Genomic DNA, 21,470 nt, shown 5'->3' on the forward strand with positions numbered 1-21,470 from the left:
GCCCCTTCATCCATGATCAAATCATGGATGAGTTCAGATTTATTTTGGACTGACCTGGCATTACAGAGGAGCAGAGAAAAGCTATGTGGGTTGTTGGCAGTGCTCACCAAGGTCAAAGAGCTGGCAGGACAGCTGGAAGGGGAGACAGCTATTAAATTTCTGACTACCCTTCCCCTGCCAACATTACTTCTTCTATTCACCACCACTACCACCACCACCACCACCGGGATAGCTGCCCCATAGTCAACGAAGGTGCCCCCTGTCCCCCGATCTTCAGACGAACCCAAACACATTACAGCAACCTCAACCCAAGTCTAAAACAGCTTTAAACTAATTAAACAGAAGCCCTCTAGCCCTCACCCTCGTTCTCCCCCGATGTGGTTCCCCCAAAGGGGCAACCCCCTTTGGTGTCGTCCCTTCGGTGGCGACCCCACTGGTGGCGGGCCCGCCGCCACAAGGACCCTTCCTATAAAGCCCAAAACTGAGCAGGTGACCCGAGGAACAGCTGAGTCACTCAGGGGCTGGTCCCAGTCCTGCCCACACTTCCCACAGATGTTGACCTGAGGCTGCAGTCCCACAGGGGATGCAAAAGCAGGCAGGCAACAGCAGAAGGAACCTCAGCACCCACCTGGTCTCTCACTCCAGGCAGCACTAGGTGGGAAACAGATGGACTCTCCCCTTCCCCCTCTGCTAGGCTTCTATATGCCTGCCTCTGCCACTGTGCAAAAGTGGACACTGAGCTGGGCATTCACAATTAAAAAAAAAAAAGCATACATGGGATTCACCTCAGATTTGCAGTCCTTTTGCTTCTCAGAAGAGGAAGTAAAGGATCCTGGACTTCAAGCAAATTGCACATCATACATTTGTAACCAGAGACGTTCAAAGCCTCACACATGATCTCATTAGTGATGTACCAGCTGTAATATATTTGTTGAATTAATATTGTGTATGTATGTTGAATCCCCGCTGCTACTATATCAGGCAGCAGTGGTATAGGAAGATGCTGAAAGGCATCATCTCATACTGTGCAGGAGGAGGCAATGGTAACCCCCTCCTGTATTCTACCAAAGACAACCTCAGGGCTCTGTGGGCGCCAGGAGTCGACACCAACTCGACGGCACACTTTACCTAACGTATGTTGCTTAGTTTAAAGAGGCACATTTGAAGGGAGGACTTGTATGTCCAGTTTGAGCCTGTTGCTCAGTTTTGTTGAAGCGGCTTTAAAGTGAGCTGACTAGAGCTGCTTGGCAATCACCAAATCAAGTCCAAGCTGAGGAAGCTTTGTTTCTTCCTGTATAAGAACAATTCGCCAGGTGCACACATCCCCAAAGCCCTGGCCTGTTCTGCACCAGGATCAAGAGGTGACCCATTTGCCCAAATGCCTAAAAAGACCCTAGCTCTTTAAAAATGGTTATCTACACATAAATGTGCATGTTGAATGCCACAAGAGGAAAAGCAAGTGTGGAGTGAAGGAAGCCATTTGGAGCCATGTGTAATGCAAGGGTTAAAATGCACACCGTTGCATCACTGCATTGCCGCTCCATTTATTTTTAATTAAGAACAAACAAATTTGCGACGATCTTCCACATATCTGCACATTAACATGTCATTAGTCCCTCAGTTAACATTTGTGAGATCACATAATTAAATTTAAAAGTGAATTCCATGAATACAAAGCATTACTAAACCACTGTTGAAAGTTAATAATGTATTCAAGGTGTCATCAAATAAAATGTTTGCAAACATATACATATGTAAAATAAGAGTGATAGTCTGTGTATCACTTTCCAGTATATCAAGCTCGTAAACTGGCTGATCACCTGTGGTACACAAGAATCATACTGCACAGAAAGGATGACGCATTCATTTTTTCCCCTGTTGTGCTGTGTTCAATAAGTTTTCTATAGTGTTCCAAAAACCTGCAAAGCTGCTTAACTACAGGAAACAATTGTTCTCTCATAGCACTTTCCTCTTACTGTGTAATTACCATTCATAAACTGGCCAACAGCGAAATAAAGAAAACTAGCCAAGAATAGTTTGGCAGATAAGAAGTGAGCCCAGCTTTACCGAACACCACAGCTTAGGAATGGCTGCCGGGCAACCACAAACTTTTCAGAGCATTACTTTCAGAATACAGTCATCCCTTGCCAACCACGCTTTTACCAACCATGGTTTTGAGTATATGTGGATGGGAATTTTGACTGGTCTTGCCAACAACAACCTGGGTATCCGTGATTGGCGAGGGGTTTTTTTTAGCGATTTGGGGGCGGGGGTTGTACAGATAGGAATGCTTTGTACAGACAGGAAGTGTACTGCTGTACCTGCATTCAATATAACATGCAAAAAACTCTGCCTGCATAGAGATCTGTACCTGGGTACATTGTATACAAGTTGCACAAATTAAAAATGTTGAACATAATGTGTAAACAGGGCTTTTGTATGCGGTTTCCCACACGTTAAAGGGTTTCTTAAAGTGCCTACTTGCAGCAGTTATTGGATTCAATACATTGTCATAACACCTCTTTGCTGGTACAGAGTTGTTTATTATTCATTCATTCATTCATTCATTCATTCGATTTCCTTCCCAAAACGGCTCAGGGCGGTTTACACAGAGAAATAATAAATAAATAAGATGGATTCCTGTCCCCAAAGGGCTCACAATCTAAAAGAAACATAAGATAGACACCAGCAACAGTCACTGGAAGTACTGTGCTGGGGGTGGATAGGGCCAGTTACTCTCCCCCTGCCAAATAAAGAGAATCACCACGGTAAAAGGTGCCTCTTTGCCAAGTTAACAGAGGTTATGCCAAGTTAGCATAGTTAAAATACAAATCTTAGGGTTAGAGTTTGCATGCTTCAAAATTCGTTTGCTCTAGGGCATAGCCACCATATTTAAAGGGAATATTATTCTAGTATACTAATATATTTACTATGTTCCATCTTTCATGAACAAAAAACAATTATGACACTGATGACAACAACCACTTGTTATCTGGGCAGTTCACAATGCAACATTAAAAACATTCAGTAAGCATAACAAATCACAACACAAAGCAAAATACAATATAAAACATTCAAACTTTTTCAAATCAGTTTTTAAAAATAGGTTTGTAAAAGCCTGAGTGAACAGAAAGGTCTTAACTTGGCATCTAAAAGAAAAAAGTGACAGTGCCATGTGAGCCTCACTGGGGAGGCTATTCCATAAATGGGGTGCCACCACCGAAAAGGCCCTCTCCTCCACCTGCCTCACCTCATTTGTCAGGGGCACTCAGAACAGAGCTTCTAAAGAAGATCTTAAGGTCCCAGTTGGGACATATGGGGCAAGGAGTCCTCTAAGGCAACCTAGTCCCAAGTCGTTTAGGGCTTTAAAAAAGGTAAAAACAAGCACTTTGAATTGGCCATGGCCATGAACTGGGAGCCAGTTCAGCTGATGAAGTACTGGTGTGATATGATCAAAATGCCCAGCCCCAGTAAATCATCTTAAATTAATTGTAAACCGCCCTGAGCCATTTTGGAAGGGCGGCATAAAAATCAAATCAAATCAAATCAAATAAATAAATCCCTATTTTGTACCAATTGCAGTTTCTGGACCATTTTCAAAGGCAGTCCCACGTACAACGCATTGCAGTAACCTAAGCAGGAGCTTATCAGAGCATGAGTCACTGTGGCCAAGCTATCTCTGTCCAGGAAAGGTTGCAGCTGGTGTATCAGCCAAAGCTGATAAAAAGTGCTCCAAGCCACAGAGGCCACTTGAGCCTCTAGTGACAGTGCTGGATCAATGAGCACCCACAAACTGTGAACCTCGTCCTTTAGGAGGAGTGCAGCACCATCTAGGACATCATTCACCTGGGCAGAGGAACCTCCGACCAACAGTACTTCTGTCTTGTTTGGATTGTGTCTCTACTTGTTCACCCTTATCCAGGCACCAATTCACAACAGTCACCACCTCACCTGCGCCTGATTAAAAAGAGATACAACTGAATGAGTAATCCACATACTGATGATCAAGTTAAAGTGCGCTGTCGAGTCAGTGGCGACCACCGAGCCCTGTGGTTTTCTTTGGTAGAATACAGGACGGGTTTACCATTGCATCCTCCCACGCAGTATGAGAGGATGCCCTTCAGCATCTTCCTATATCGCTGCTGCCCGATACAGGCGTTTCCCGTAGTCTGGGAAACATACCAGCAGGGATTTGAACTGGCACCCTCTGGCTTGCTAGTCAAGTCATTTCCTCACTGCGCCATTCGGTGGCTATACAAGTTCAGGCCAAATATCTGGATGATCTCTCCCAGCAGTTTCATACAGATGTTAAGCAGCACAAGGAAAAGAATGGAACCCTGCAGAACCCCAGAGTATAACTGCCAAGGGGTTGAGCAGTAATCTCCCAGCACTACCTTTTGGAAATGGGCCTTGAAGTAGGAGTGGAACCACCTCCAAGCAGTACCTCCCATCCCCAACTCAGCCAGCCTATCCAAAAGGATACCCTGGTCATTGGTATCAAAAGCCGTGGAGACATCCAAGATAATTAACATGGTTGCACTATTGTTGACATTTGTCTCTCTCTGCACAGGTCATCCCACAAGGCGACCAAAGCAGTTTCTGTTCCAATGCCAGATAAAGCTTGATTGCAATGGATCTCTAGATAATCCCTCCAAGGGAGTGTCTGGAGCTGGTTAGTCACTACACACTCATGCACCTTTCCCAGAAAGGGATGTTAAAGATATTATATAGTGACTGCAGTCACAAATTATTCTGTCTAGAAGCCTACAGTTAAACAAATGGTTGGTTGATTTTAAAAAAGAAAGAAAGAAAATCAGTCCTCATGCCTCATTGATGCTTAGCTCTCATTGCCACACCACACGTTACTTTGTGCCTCTGGTCTTGGTACACCTTAGCTTCCCTGCCTTCTTCCGAGGCCGTATTCGCAGTCCTCAGCCTGCCCCCCAAAGGTACTACTGTCATTAGGCCTCATGTGAGGTTTTACTCCTAGGTTGACTGATCTGGCTTTCCTTTGCCTTACAGAAGTTGGACTACAAGACAGCTTTGTTCTTTAATTGGAATATTTGTGAACATTCCATGCCACCGCATCAGCACAGCCAATTATTTCCCAGAAGCTTTACCATGAGAAGCACAATCACCAGTTAGTCAAATGTGTTTGTGTGGATTTTCTGCACACCCAGCCATTAGGAGGTGGAGAGACAGACTGGGCTCCTACAGATGGGTTCCCCGAGATATGCAGGAAAATCCCACCTTCAAGTTAAAAAATCAAAGGGTGATGCATGTGCTGCTCTTGCCTTTGTTACAGCGGTACAGCCGTGGCAGCAGAGGGCAGCATCTATAAGTGCTGCACTAGCTAAAAGAGTTCTGTACATGATGTACTTCTTGCTGAAGATCTCCAAAGTAATTACTTCCTATCATTCTGTTTGCAAATAATAAGAGAGGGAGGCCCTTGTGAGCATCTCAGCATGTCAAAAGGAGTGTCACATTCATTTTAAGACCTTCCGTTCAAGAAATCTGCAGAGCCAGAGAGATGCGGGGAGTGGGGTAATCTAGGAATGCTGTCCAGAGAGCTATGGAGGAAAAGTAGGATATAACTGTGAACAACAAAATAATGCTAGAGTCCATAAACTTCTTTATACTACTCTAGGGCATGCCACTGAACTAGTTGGACCAACTTTCTACATTCCTATGGTTGACATTTGCCTGTGTTCAGACTGTGATCTATTTGTTATTCATGCTTTCAAATTCAGCTTTGAGCCGAGTTTCCCCAAGTCCATCCAAAGGCATAGATATGAATGTGGTGACAGCTGAATCACTGGCTCTCAGACTGAGCCTCAACACACACACACACACACACACACACACAGATATAGTCCTACCTTACAGGGTTGTAATTGTGCAATGTTATTAACATACATTTGAAATCCCCAGTGAAAACAACTCCTAGGGCTACATACTTAAAACAACAACAACAACAGGATTTTAAATTAATCCCATTCTTCTCACTCAAATCCTGAGCCTTTTGGGGTTGTTAAATCAGCTCTTAGCCTGATGAAACAACAAACACATTACTATTAGTGCTGCATATGTGCCAGGTTTAACGTGGACTAGTAGCATCATAATATCCTTTCCATGTACAGTGATTGCCAAGTGACAAAGTTCAGCATAAAGAAGGTGATTAATTATTAACTCTGACTGCACGTTCCAAGAGTCTGGTTGTTTCAGTAGCTATCAGTTTGCTGTCAAGCAGGTTATGATTTCTTCCTCCCTGCAAGAGACTACAGAATATGGAAAGAAAGCTCAGAAAGATTTAATTAAGTTACCAGGGCTGCCTGTTCCCTGACCCTGCATTAGCCCTCTGTTAGGGATGTGCACGGAACCGGCGACTGCTGGTTTGAAGGCCGGGGTGGGTGGGTGGGGGAAATAACTGAGGACTGGAGAGGGTGCCCTCCCCCACCTGGCTGCGTTTCCCCCACCGGCGTGGTTCTCAAAAACAGTCCCTCCAGGGTGGCAGCGTACCTCCTTGCTGCCCTGGTATGTTGCAGATTGGAAGTAGCCACTGCACATGCACATGTCGCAACGTGCACATGCGCAGCAGCCTCTTCCAATCTGCAACGGACCAGAGTAGCAAGGAGATATGCTGATGCCCTGTCAGTACCATTTTTGAGAACAGCACTGGAGGGGGGAACACGGCAGGGTGTGTGTGTGTGCGCGCGCGCATGCTACCCCCCACCTTCGAACCAGTTGAACCGCCCATAAAGGGCCTCTGAACCAGTTCTGTGCACATCCCTGCCTTCCGTTCCTACAACCCCAGCTGCAGTGTGTCCTCCTTCTAGGGCCAGCCAGTCTGAACAAGCAGTCCCAGTGGTTTATTGGAAAAGCTATGTTTTTAGTGGTACCAGCGAGTCAAACAGCATGCAAACCAAGAGGCAAGTTACAGTATCCCTTGCAAAGCTGCAATGCTTGCTCAGGTCACTCACAGATACAAAGGCACATCTATACTACACACTCACAGTAGTGTAACAGAAATGCCACCTTCTTCCCAGGGAAGCCTGGGAATGTGAGTGGGTTAGTTAAGCATCTCAGACAGATCATTCTCTATCACGTCCCCAAACAGTTGCCAGGATTCTTTGGGGGGGAAGCCATGGCAGCAAGAGTGGTATACAAATGGCTATACAGTAATTCTGCGGAGCAGAAAGACCTGAGAGTTTAGACTGTGTAAGCCATGTGGCAGGGCACTGACATTCTGGAACACTGCAAAGGATACTGAGTGCACCACACCATACAGCTGATTGGAGTAGCAAAAAATCTTGGACCATCGGTGACAAGATGGGGGGGTTATCCTATGCTTTCCCGGGACTGACCCTCAGTAGAGATATTGCTCTGATCCCAATTTAGGAGCACGCCGCTCCTTCAAGGTAGGCTGCCACCAGTTGAAGACTCATCTAAAGCCAGGCCTAGACATGGATTCAACAATCTAGAACTGTCAGGTTCGGGACCTACAGGCACTGTGCTGCTGGGAGTCCGCACAACCTGGCTCTAGACAACAACATATTATTCTAAAAACAAACCAACAGTTGTGCATTAGTTTATGAGGCACATGGGGAAATTTTTGCCAGTAATCCTCCAGAACCTTTTAAACCAGACTGAAGCCTCTTCTAGTATATTAATTCTATTAAGAAATAAGGGTTGCACACAAAATAAGCGATTGCCTCGTAAGCAGGGGTGGAGCCACTGGTGGGCAAACAGGTTCATAGAACCCGGGCTGCTGCCAATAGGAACATAGGAAACATAGGAAGCTGCCATATACTGAGGCAGACCTATTGGTCTTGCTAGCTCAGTATTGTCTTCACAGACTGGCTTCTCCAAGGTTCCAGGCAGGAATCTCTCTCAGCCCTATCTTGGAGAAGCCAGGGAGGGAACTTGAAACCTTCTGCTCTTCCCAGAGCGGCTTCATCCCCTGAGGGGAATCTCTTACAGTGCTCACACATCAAGTCTCCCATTCATATGCAACCAGGGCAGACCCTGCTTAGCTATGGGGACAAGTCATGCCTGCTACCACAAGACCAGCTCTCCTCCCCAATCAGGGGCCGCACCTTGTGGCCCCAGACGCAGGGGCGTGAGTTCACTCCCAAATGGGGCTGTGCAAGCAAAATCAGCCAGTGCAGCAGGGAGAGCCACTTTTGGCCACTCTGCGAACGCAACGCTGGCCAATTTCACTCCCGAAGGGGGCCACGCAGCCCCATTCAGGAGTGAAGCCACACCCCCTGTGACTGATCTGTGATGCAGGAGGCATGGCTAAACACACCCTGCATCATAGATCAGATGCAGGGGGCGGGGCTGGGGGGCTGTAGCAGCAGGACACGGGCCACTGCTTGGCTCCCTCCGCGGCTGCTCGTAAGGTTATGCTCTACTGATGAGCTGTTTTTAGATTAAGAGGATGTTTGTCCAGAGCTGGGTTGTGTGAACTACGGCTGCACAGTGCCTGTTAAGTCCCAAGCCATCCCCTAAAGCCAAGTGGATGCACACAGCTAGATAATTCAGCCTCCCTTTTTTCTAATACAAGCAGTCAAATTTAACCTGCCTAGAACCCTCAGGTCTTATTATATGGCAGGCTCCTTAAGTAGAGTCGAGAGCTTGGATAAACCGTGACCACCCGATGATAAAAACAAAGCATGGAGGAAGGATTAATCTTTCAGAATCAAGTTGAAAAATGCTTAGCATTTTTCCCAGCAGTCTGCTGGCATGGATGTGTAGAATTCTTGCTTTATCATCAACAGACTGTATCTCTCTGCAAAGTCCAGTGAAGGTTACCTAACACCACACTTCATGAGTAAAAATGTATTTACCGTCATCATCCAAGCCAACATTTGTAAAACTTTCTACCTTCAAGGAGGAATATGTTCTACATCCATCTGGTAAGAATCTCCTTACATCTGCCCTGGAGCCCTGGTGTGTTACAAAGGATTCCAAGGAATATTCCAGACTGTTCAGAACTTCAAATGAAATTCTGCATTCAAGAAATCTGTATTCTTTGTCACAAAAAGGTGGGTTCTGGGTCCTATACGGATTGGCGTTTGATGTCCACAACTGAACGGAAGCTAAAAATGCCGTTTAAAATGACAAACTTTATAGATGAACCCTGGAATACTTCCACTTTTCCTGCAATCTTGATTCTTCCCCCTGACCACCCTAGACAGCTATGTGACAGGATCAGCCTTCTCATGAAGCAAGGTGAAGATAATTGCCTGAGGTCGTGAATTTGGGGGAGCCCCCCACCACATTGTGGCCAGCAGCGCAACAGTCAATGATGGCACCAACGCTAGCCCAACGCTGTGGGCAGAAAGCCCTCCTCCTCCTCCTCTCCCTCCTCCTCCTCCTCTCCCCAGCACAGCAATGCTCTCATTCACTGCTGTGAAGGAGCAGTGGAGAAGAGAGATAGTCGGGCAGGAATGGCTGCCAACTTACTCCACCTCCCTCCCAGCGATGGAGCAGCCAGGTAAAAGGGGCAGGGGGTGAGTGTGGGGGAGGGGAGAAACGGCCCTGCTTCAGGCGCCAAAATGTCTGGGCCAGATATTGGTAAGTGAGTATCTAGGAGAATTCAGAGGGATTGGGTCTTGCCTCTCGCTCTAGACTAGCCATTGTCTTTATTATCCACTGCACCAGTTTAGAGAAATATATGGGTGTTTCACAGCATGGATTGATTGATTGATATGCTGCCCTTCCAAAAATGGCTCAGGGTAGTTTACATCAAAATAAAAACGAAACAATTAAAATCAAAACTATAAAAACAGCATAAAACCAATTAACAGTTAACAAATGTAAACTGTTAAAAACCCTGGGGAACCAGGCCAAACATTTACAACAGTTTAAAAACCCTGGAAGGCCAGGCCAAAGATAGGTTTTAAGGGCTCTCCTGAAGGCTAATAATGAACTCAGATTACGGATTTCTGCTGGGAGTGCATTCCACAGCCCAGGAGCAGCTACAAAGAAGGCCCACCTCTGAGTCGCCACCAGACAAACCAGTGGTATACTTTTAATGCTTCCCTTTTATTACTATAGGGAGTAGTGGTTTAAGGAAGCATGCATATGCCTGAGAGAACCAAGAGACAAGCTAGAACCAAGCAGGATGGCAGCTCCCCACAAGATGGAAGTTAAGGACACTTTTCATAAATATTGCTGTATTTCCAGCAACTGCCATCTATACTCTAAGGCAGGCTAGATACATTCATGCAGGATATATGTCCATACACATTGCTGAGCCAGAATCTCCATGCGATAGTCTCAAGTGCATCTCTGAATACCAATTGTTGGGGGAGAAACAGCAAGGAGGGAAGTTGCCATCATGCCCTGTTTTGGGGTTTCATAGAAGCATTTGACTGGCCATTTGTTCTAATGGGATTTTGGACTAGGTGGATCCTTGGGTTCTGCTTATATTCTTAGGTTGCTGGGCTTTTTAAAAACTGACTTGCCGAGTGAGTGTGGCCTGCAGCTTCAAATGGCAGCCACTAGAGGTCACTGCAGTACTTGTCAAACAGGCAGCCAAGCTGTTCAGCAGTGTCTTCTTACTTCACAGTGAGGAGGGAGGAAACCGCTGCAGGCAAGTCAAGGAAAGGCATGAGTAATACCTGTGCCTGTTCAAAATGCAGAGTGAGCCAAGTGACCAGGAGTACAAGGCTGCAGTTCTGCACTCAATGACTTGGGAGTAAACCCCATGAAACAAAGTGCGTGAGACATATGTAAACATAGACGGAATGAATGAATCATAGGAAAGATAAATATCAGAGCATGCCATACAACCAAGATACCTAGGCTACACATGGTGCTTCACAGCATAAAGGGGGGGGGAGATACAATGTATAATTTGAAAGCAGGAAATCAGCAAAGAGGGAGAGAGGTGACGCCACAAAAAACAAAAAGGAGCATGGATGGGAATGCCTTGGCAATTCCATCTGTAGTGACCAGCCTTGCCTCCCTCTAAAGAGTTAACAGGGAGTGAACCCTTGTCTTGACTGACACACTGGTGAACTCCAGGGCAGCCGATCAGTACACCAGGTAGGTGGGACCTAGAGAGCAGTTGCTGGGAATTCTGGGAACAAGAAGGGCAGTCTTTGTTGGAGAGAAGCGGGTGCGGAAAGGCTTAGTGAGGGGCAATGGAGTTTTGGTCCCTCATGGTCGAAGCCAGCATAGAGGTTTATCTCATGGAATAACTCTGTAGATCCTTACAAGAAAGGATTGCAGGAAGCTCGATTCTCCTCAGGAATTGGGTGAGTTAAAGGAAAACGGAATGCACCATAGGGAACAGTTTGTTAGATTTTGCATTTGAAACTTATATTTATGTGGTATGTGTGTTTTTGCATATTCCCGATACTGTTTTATTGTTGTTTACCTGTAACGTACTTAAAATAAGAAACACTAGCCTACACCCAAGCTACCTAGGGCGTTGCAAAAGACTCTATAAATATTTAAGTGTGCATTATGACAATCCATTCTTGTAACCTATTAAGAATTTTTGTGTATTTAAGAAAGCTAGAAGCATCAGACCGAAGCAGTCTGTAATAATTGGATAAAACTGTTTTTAGTTCTTTTCTTTTTACAAGTCTCTCAGAGTTGGTTTTTAACTCAGGAAAAGGGGTGGCTGAAGGGGGATTTCTCTGGTGTAAACATGTCCTCAAACATTCAGCAACTATCAGTCTTCTTCCCACATATAGGCTTGCACGTGGAAGGTTTTTGTACTTGTCCAAGAGCCAAATTAAGATAATTTTTTCTGGGTTATATCCCACCCCAAGTCCAGAGAGTTTCTGTAGACAAAAGGGGTAGTAGTGGCAGCATTTTGAACCTACCTATGATTATTTTTATTTATTTATTTACACAGTCAGACAGGTGTTATTGACTGGTTTGTTTTATCCAGACATCGAGTCCTTCCCAAGGACCTGGGATGCCAGAACTTTATTGTCAATGGTTATAGATATCGTCACAGAATATAGGCTGTTCCCAGTAAAGCTGCTTTTTGTAATTGGCTGATGGTGATTTCTGTGGCCCCTATGGTGTTGAGGTGCTCTTCAAGGTCTTTTGGAACTGCACCCAGGGCACCAATTACCACTGGGATTATTCTGGTCTTTTTCTGCCACAGCCTTTCAATTTCAATTTGTAGATCTTTGTATTTGGTGATTTTTTCTATTTCTTTTTCTTCTATTCTGCTATCCCCTGGTATTGCTGTGTCGATTATTTTAACTTGTTTTTCTTTCTTCTCGACTACAGTTATATCTGGTGGTGTTAATAATAATAATAATAATTCAATTTCTATACCGCCCTTCCAAAAATGGCTCAGGGTGGTTTACACAGAGAAATAACAAACAACTAAATGATACAGGATAGTTTTAGGAGAAGCCTAGCCAGGCAGTTCAGCAGGGCTGATTCAGCATTTCTTTCCCTCATGTGAGCTTGCTCTGAGACAAAGACTTTAATTTGCTACACCATCCCTAAAAATATATTGCCTCACCTTGGAACTTTGTTCCAGATGTCTCAGGACCCCTTGGCAGGGATGACCTAAAAGTTGAAAAAGTAGGCCTTAGCTTAATCGCCGTTACTGCCTACAACATGCAATAAATCAGGAAAATCAGGCAACTTAAAATCCATTTTAATTTACATCAACAAAATCACTCTCTTTCTCTTTGGCTACCTTTCCTCCATTCACTCTGTAAAATATATAATAAACTACTAAATGCTCTGAAAGTGATGAGTCTTCTAGTTTATTCAAGTAAAGTAATACACATTATTGGTTTATATTTAAAATACATTCTATATCAAATATATTAACATACAGATTTTCTTGGCACCAAACAAGAACTCCAGTCAACATGTTGGAGGAAAACAATCAAGCAGGAAGCCAAGTCAATGTCAAAAAGCCTGGATGACTCTTGACCTCAGTGCCATTATCAGTCCCCAGATGATAGAAGAGTTCAACAGAGAACAGTGTTCATTAACTGCTTCAAAAGGTCTCGAAGAATTAGTTCCATTCCAGCCAGCAACTCACAGAGCTCAGCAAACTTTGGAAGAGGCTCCCAATGCAGCACAAGCAGCTGTAATCAGATCAGAAATGGTGGAGACCCTCTTGCATGTATGGAAGGTGCTTACAAATACCTAATGGGGTCCCAGAGAAGGAGGGCAACCACCATCACATTAAATAACCATTTAATGAAAACAAGCATAATTATGGTAATAGGAAAATGGTCTCCTCAAAAGACAATCGTCCACAGAACAAGCAGCAAGCATGGGTACACTAGATCAGGGATTCTCACCGTTGGGTCTCTAGATGTTATTGGACTTCAACTCCCATAATGCCAGCCCCAGTGGCCTTTCGTTGGAGCTTATGAGGGTTGAAGTCCAATAACATCTGGAGACTCAACGTTGAGAATCCCTGCACTAGATGCCTCCAAGACTGATCACAAGAATGTATGAAAGAGCCATTGCATATCCAACGGTACAAACAAAAGTTTCATTTTATATCATCTCACATAATCTCAGACACAATGCTTTTCAGTGAACTCATACATTCAGTTGTTGGTTATCAAGTGATGTACGTGCATGTGCGAACCAGCCCTTTTGGTACACAATGTTGGGATATAAACACACTGAAGGTAATGGAATATGGAAAACTGCAGAAGTAATCAGCAGGCAACACACTTCACCAAGCACTAAGAGACCTCTATTCCTTTTTATTTCCCCTTTTCAGAATATACCAGCAGCATATACTTTAAACCAAGGATAAGAACAATCAACTAAATGATCTTGAACAAGCAATATGAGGAATGGAGGAAGTGGAAGTTACTGTAAGGCAGGGGGAGAAATTAGACCACCCAGTACAAAGGAAGAGAGCCTTCAGGAATGTTGCATTATAAAGATGAATATCACACACTTTAGAACAGATGTAGGTCTATATCAGTTTATTCTTTTGCCAGTGTTATTGTGGCGTTTCGTCCAAGTAGTAGAAGGTTTCCTGCAGCTCCTTCTGAACACAGATACGGCAAGGTTTCTCAACACTCAAAGTTCAGTAGTCAACATGAAAGTTAATTCCTGAGCAAACCTGAGGGAGGGAGACCATAGCTCAGTGGTCAAGCATATGTTTTGCATGCACAGGAATCATAGGTTTGCTCTTAGTGTCTACAGCTAAAAGGCTCTTGGGAGGCAGAGCTGGAATAAGCCTCTGTTGGATACTTTGGAGACAGAGCTGCTGCCAGCATGAGTGGGCAGTGCTGAGTCAGGTGGACCAACGTCTTACTCAGTCAAAGGCAGCTCTTTAAGGTCAAGAGGAGTCACACTGTTGGCCTAAAATCCTTAAGATGCCCCAAAGAAAACGCACTCCTGATATAGTTGGACTTGCTTTATAAAGGATGAACATAGCACCAACCCAGCAATCTGCATATTTGGATTTATTTTTTTTTAGGGCTAGTTCCCCAGCCTTAAAAAGGTAAAGATCAGCATAAACCAGTCAGTTATGCTGGTTAGGAACTCACTTAAATAAAAAGTTACTCATGAAAGCTGAAGGTTTCAGGAGGCCTAACCTAGCCCCCTGAAACATAGGAATTTGGTGTGGAATCCCACTTCAAGTTAAAAAGGACACACTCAGCGATAAATATAGAAAGTCAGTGCATTCAAAAATAGGAAAAAGAATAAAGGGCAATAAATACAGATCATTAGCTCATTGGAATTGATAGTGAACAGGCATTAATGACATTTTTATGGAATGTAGGTGACTCTGAATCAGTTTACAAGTCAGAACATGGCTAAGTAGGAGTGTCAGTCCAAGAAACATGCTGAGACTGCTAGAGAGTTTCAAAAGGAGTAGACCAAACAACATTGAAAATCAGCAAACCAAATGTGGGTAGAGTATATGCAGCTATGGGCTCTAGCATAACACAAAACAGAAAAACTGAAGTAGCAGCACATCTCTACGAGACAGGTCTGGCTTGAGCCAGCAGCAAATGTCTGTCAGGGACAGCCCAGGGCCTAGGAAAGCCATACCTAAAACCAGATCAGGAGTGCAGCGATCTTCAAGCCCGGGGCCCGAGATCAGCTCCTGGAGCTTGAAGTGCAGCAGGAAGGAAATACTGCTCTGCTGGCTAGGCAAGAACAAAAGGCCACGCTTCTGGCATTTTCCCTGAACAATCCGGATGCTTCACAAGTATCCTGAACAATCTGGATGCTTCACACTGCCTGTCAGCCACAGGGACTGATGTTGCACATCCCTATTCCCTTCAGTGCCTGAAGAGGACAGCTACCTGAGGACACCCAGCTCCAGACATTTTAAGGAGGTCCCCATCTCAAATCCCAAGCCTCCAGGTTCAAGCCCCTGCATCTCTGACAGTACCGTACTGAGAAAAGGAGTAAATGGCAGAGATAGTTTTGCTGAACCTGTGCTGAACCTGAACCGAATTCTTGCCAAACTAGTAACGACCCAGAACAGGGATCAGTAAGAGAGCTTTTGCTGACCCAGCAGGGTCTGGAACAATGCCTCAGGGAAAGGCCATTTCATAGAATGATCAATTAACCATTTACTAGTTCATCAAAAAGAAGGCAGCTTTACACTCGAGTTTTACTCTTGCTTCAAAGCGCCATACGGAATTCAGCTTCTTCGCAGGTTTTTTGCTGGTGTGGCACCCCACATGTATTTACTGTACATTAACTCTTGGGGTTCACTTGTAGGCAGAGTGGCACCACATCTATGAACAGGAGGAGGGAAGAGGAGGCAACACACATGTGGAAACTCTTGGACTTTAGCATGAAGTTTTTCACACCCAGCTTTTAGTTCGCATCTCCTTCGGAATGGAGGGTGGGTATTCACATATCGTCCAAATTTACTCTGAAGTCCCTGTGAGCTATTGGGGAGCATTTCACACACAATTTGAGTTTTTCATCACATGTTAGAATGTAAGCCCAATTTATATGCGGGGTAAATTTGTTTGATCTAAGATCGTAAATAAACAACTAAACTATGTGGGGTTAAAAAATCCACTTTTTTCACCGATTTGGGGTGGCAACTTGGAACTTGCAGTAAAGCCTCACAGAAAGGTAAAGCCTGCTGTCTGGGAAAATGCCATCCTCCTCTAAAATGGCTGATGAACACATTTTATAGATGCCTATTAAGCTAGTAATTGTTGTGCACGCGCTTTCTGTCTGTCTGGTGTGCAAAGTGTATATGCAAGTCCATCCTAACCTTTGTTTTTTTGTTAATACATCCAGTCAAGGAAGACCGTTTTTAATCCAAGTGCATGTGTTTGTCTTCGCATGGACAAACACACCGCTAGCCCTGGTTAGGAAACCAGAAAACCACAAGGGAAGAATTTAGCAAGGCACTGTTTCAGTAATTATTCTCCCATTGGCATCTATAAATTGGAAACCACACAGGACAAGAAAACAGGAGTGATGGATGTGGGGGGAAAGGAACAGAACTCTAAGCTAAGGTCTAAATAAAACCTGAGCTGATCCAGAAAGGTAATACAGTGCAGTGACATCCAGGAAATAGCACATCCTGCACTAGATCCAGAAAGCATAAGACTTGCGTGGTACACAATTGTTTCTGATGCATTTGAGAGCAATCCCATGTATCTCTACTTATTGCTCAAGAGTGCCATATTTTCTACTGTAGAAACAAATGGCCCACATTTTGTTTTGTGTTTTTAAAGAGAAGGATATATCTGAAGGCAAGCAGAGAGGAGGAAACTCGCTACACCTCTTCTTCATCCTCGCTCACAGCTCCATCCTCGTGACTGGTTGCATGTTTTGACTGTTCCTTCACATACTGGGCTTTTATCTGCTCCAGTTCTCTCAGCTCAGCTTCCAGTTTTAACCTGTGTGCAGCACGTCGATTTTGCAGCAGCTTCATAGGAAATGGATTCATGTCACTGAAGGCAATATTCATCAGCTTCCTGAAGGGGGAAAGCCAACATGTGAGCCAGACAAGAAGAATTCCAGAGTACAGAACTCAAATATTGTATAATCTGCACTGATTCATCTCTGGGCTCAACTTGAAGTGCTGGTTTGGCCTTCTAAAGCATCAGAAGACGAGACTTGTGAGGAGAAGTATGTAGTATGTAGTACACCGCTCTGGGTTCCTTGGAGGAAGAGCGGGATATAAAGTGTTAAAAAAAATTGTGCCCCCACCAAATGAAATCAGGCAGGGTGCTACTCGAGAAAGGCCTTTTTGGTGGTGGCTCCCCGCTTCCAGAATAGCCTCCCCAGAGAGGCTCACCTGGTGTTTTCACTTTGTTCTTTCAGACACCAGGTGGAGTTTTTTCTGTTCACTCAGGTTTTTTAAATAGGTTTTTAAAATGTTTTGTATTGTATTTTATTGAATTATTGCTTTGTTTTGAATTTTATAGTATATTTTTATTCTATTGTGAGCCACTAAGAGAACAATTTATTATTGAGTGGCTAACAAACAAAATTATTATTACTATATTTAATATTAAATTGGCAAATGCCAGTGAGGGGGGAAGAAGTGAGTATGAAGAGCACTTGGGGATTTAAAAAAAAAAGAAAATACAAAACAAAAACCTTCATATTACCTCATATCTATCTGCACACTCAAAAAATTTAAGTAAAAGGATTTTTGCTGCATTTGACATGTATACTAGTTCTAGAAGCCCACTTAAATATTTATAATAATCACTTAGCATATACAAATCAGTTGGCTAGGCACAGGGGTGCAGCTAGGTAATTTTGGAACCTGGGCCTAATGAGCTTATGTGCCCCTCTCCTGCAAAATAAGCATCCCCTCTCTCTCTCTTTTATATCTATCTATCTATCTATCTATCTATCTATCTATCTATCTATCTATCTATCTATCTATCTACACACACACACTTTACCACAAAGCCACTGGTATGGGCTAGAGTGCATTTGAAGAGCAAACCCCAAAGGATTCATACATCTTCTTAACCATTCACAAACTAACTGGGACACAACATATGTCCCTTGCTCCACAGTTCAAATACAAAACTAACTTGTGCATATAGTGCATTTGTAAGGAAAAATAATAAAGCCACAATACATGCCCCTTGATTCTCAGTTCTCAGGCAGACCTTTTGGATCACAAACTAATCCAAATGCATAGTGCACATTTGTAAAAGTTGTAAAATAAAATTTTAACATTGTTTTAAATTTTAAATTGTTTTAATTTGTGCTGTTTTACTGTAAACTAGGGATGTGTAGAATGTTTTGATGGTGAAACATTTCAAATTCAAATGGACCGTTTTGTGTGTTTTGAGCTCAAAACAGAGCAGCCTTTAAATAAAGGGCTTGTTTTGAGCTTGGAGCAGAACAACCGAGTTTCAATCAAAATGTTTTGACGTTTCAAGCACCATTTTGGAGGCCTGGTTCCCCCTTGCTGGTTGGTTTTCTGCATTGTGTTGGCTGCTAACCCAGCCTGATCAGTCTCACCATCCTTCCCAATCTCCCTTGTCAGTGCGACCCCCGTGGGTCTGAGATTGTGAATGAGCAGGAGGAACACATTCTGCTTCATGAACCTCCTTAACCCCAAACTGAGGGTGGTGGTGGTGGTGGAAGTGGGACCACTTTGAGCTCTGTGCTGGTGACGTAACACATGCTGTCTGCACCTACTGCAGGGCACAGGTCAGCAGGGAGAAGGATCCCGGGTGTCTTGGGATGTCGGGGATGCTGAAGCACCTGCTGCAGCATCACCCAGGGGCCTCTACTCCTACTGGCAGCAGTAGGCCTGGTGTGTCCTCGATTAGCCAGGGGTGGGGTGGGGTGGGGCGCTGGGGAAAGGTTAACAATGTATTTAAAACCATCTGCTTGCCCATTTATTTTGTGGGTTGGGTGGTGGGTAGCACCCATCATGCCCTGCCATCCAACCCACTTTGACATTCCTAGGAGCCACCCATAGGGAACGATTGGACTGCTCCCTATGGCTGAAAAACTTGAAAGGTTTTGAGATGTTCTGTCGAAACAGCCGGCTTGACTGCTGTTTTCAACTGAACATTTTGGCTGTTTGCGTTTTGAGCTCAAAACAAAATGCAAAATCTCTTTATCCCTCATGTAAACTACTCAGAGATGCGAGTTTGGGGAAGTATATAAATATGTTATATATATCTATATATAATGCACTTGAGCATAGCACATTTGTAAAAAAAAAAAAATGTTTATCCACATGTAACAGTTCCACTTTCACTAGGTGTGAAGGACTCTATGAATAAAGATAATTCTTTCTGGCAGCTTTACTGCAATAGTGGGGAAATTCATTAAAAAAATCACAGGACTGACCACAGAAAAATCACAGGATTTTTCTTTGAAAAAGAAAAATGCATGCAGTCCAGCCATCTTGGGCTACATGTATGCCCAATTTCAGAACTGAACTTAAAGCCCAGCCATTCAGGAAATGTAAAAGGTTGTGCACTTTTATTTGAAGGCAAATGGTAGAATTATGATCCGGGGCAGGTTGGCGGGGGCCTTCAGTTCCAGATGTTTTTTATAATGTTCTACCATGAAACAAGCCAAGCCACTTATAAGACTTTTTGGATTTTTTAAAATTTAAAAAATTTAAAAAATACCTTGACGGATCCACTTCAAAATCAATGCACAGAGTCCTGCCAACCTGTCCTATATCTATGCCAAATTTCAGAACTCTAGGCCAAGCCATTACAGAAATATAGAAGGGGCCCTCTTTTCCCTTGGGGCAAATAATGGGGCCTTCGAAGAGAATGGGCATATGGACCTGGGTCCCTAGGTCGGCATCTCCTGCCCTCCGCAATTCTAGTTCAGTTCCAGTGCATCCGGATTCAGTGAGTCAGTCTCTCCCCCTCTTACTTCCTCCACTGCTTTCCCCCCTCCTGCGCTCTCCCCCAAATCACTGCTGTAGGCCTCCTTGCAGCCCCAGTCAGCGTCCTACCAGAAGTGGCCGACACACATGCGCACGCACCAGACATCCAAACTGATACGTGCACATCTCGACTCTCAAACATGGATGAGGCCAATCATGTAATGCCTTTCCCATTCAACTGGTACCCTCCCTCCCAACGCGAGCTACTACTGCGTGGGGAAGCAGCTTCAGTCCCACTCAGGGTTTGTATGTGAAAGGGGCCTCACTTTAGCCCCAATTTACTTTTATTCAGCTTGACTTCCAGGCTTCTGATTTGCTTCAGATAATGGAGCAGAGCCTAGGATTTCATTCCCTATTCATATCCATGGTTTTCAATTTTTACACTTGTCCAGCTTCCTAAACGGCAAACAGACCTTTCCCTAAACGAAGTCTCTGACACAAACTGGACCACAATGGTCTCCAAGGAGCTCCTGGCATCTTACCTCCCATCACAGATGGTCTTGGTGAAAAACCGAAGGTACTGGTAAATGTCCAGGCTGTCCTGGATCCTCAAGATTGCTTCTTCATTGTATTTAAAGATTGCCAGAGCATAACGGAATATCACCTGGGGCCAAGAGAAATTGGGTTGGAGGTCAGTGGTCAAAGTAGGGATGCAGCCAGTGGGATTCTCCTAGCTTACAAGAATGGCAGCAGGGAAGATACAGGTTCAATAAACCTGTCCAGTGGCCTAAAAGCCTGGCCCATTAAGGAACACTGTTGGAACACCTCCAGGATGTTTCCTGGAGACTGACGTATTAGGAGAATGGATGGAAAGGGTTCTCCTACCTTTGTTCCTTCATAGAGAAAGGCATCCCAAACTCTGAAGAGAATGTCAGTGACAAGACTGTCTACAAATACAACCAAGAACCAGTTGAAGGTCATGAGGCCCAGATCAATCCGATGCTGCTCCAGATGAGCTGTCAGCCTGGGAAGCTTTTCTGATAAGAAGTCTTTGAAGACTCTTTGATCTACCTGGAATCAGCAAAAAACAAACAATCATATTTGAAAGGCTCTTTGTCAACATGTTTTCAGTGTCCTGCAAAACATTATATCCTTATCTTTAAAAAAATAAAATAAAAAATCAGGCTTTTGACTTAGGGCATTAAATAGAGTTTCAAAAGATGATTGACAACTTTATTTTAAATGTGTATATATTTCAATAACACTTTCACTTTAAAAAGTTAGAATCAATCTACAAGTGATACAGCCAAAAATTCATAGGGTATCATTCTGTTAATGCATTTTTCAGTCCCACCGATTTCAGTAAGTGGGATTCAAGTAAATGTATTTCAGTGGGACTTAACATTGGCTGAATTACGCCCATAATGTATGAGTATGCACACGCATGGATGTGTATATTTTACACAGACACACATACACTTCAGTTAAAGTGCTTTAATAATGGTTTATTTATATTATTTATAAGAAATCTTTATTAAAGCACTTTATCTGAAACAGAGAAGAAACAGGCACCAAAATAACAAATATGCACACAATCAAAACAGAATCCCATCATACAACCCATAATATGCAACACACACACACCAAAACCACCCCACACAAACCAACTAAACATACTATTCCTTTGCCT

At 43.9% G+C, this 21,470-nt stretch overlaps 1 protein-coding gene across 6 annotated transcripts in view; it reads right to left on the minus strand.

Annotated features, from left to right (window-relative positions):
* Window positions 1-12,624: 12,624 nt before the first annotated feature.
* TBC1D2 (TBC1 domain family member 2) overlaps window positions 12,625-21,470 on the minus strand; it is a 61,178-nt gene continuing 52,332 nt past the window's right edge. For all 6 annotated transcript variants that reach the window (XM_053299497.1, XM_053299496.1, XM_053299498.1 and 3 more), the window contains 3 exons: window positions 20,666-20,851; window positions 20,323-20,444; window positions 12,625-16,928 (listed from right to left, as the gene is read on the minus strand). In XM_053299497.1, the coding sequence (XP_053155472.1) occupies window positions 16,727-16,928; window positions 20,323-20,444; window positions 20,666-20,851 (510 nt within the window). In that variant the 3' untranslated portion in view covers window positions 12,625-16,726. The remainder of the gene's footprint in view (window positions 16,929-20,322; window positions 20,445-20,665; window positions 20,852-21,470) is intronic.

The sequence above is a fragment of the Hemicordylus capensis genome, chromosome 2 (genome assembly GCF_027244095.1).
Source record: "Hemicordylus capensis ecotype Gifberg chromosome 2, rHemCap1.1.pri, whole genome shotgun sequence".
NCBI lineage: Eukaryota > Metazoa > Chordata > Lepidosauria > Squamata > Cordylidae > Hemicordylus > Hemicordylus capensis.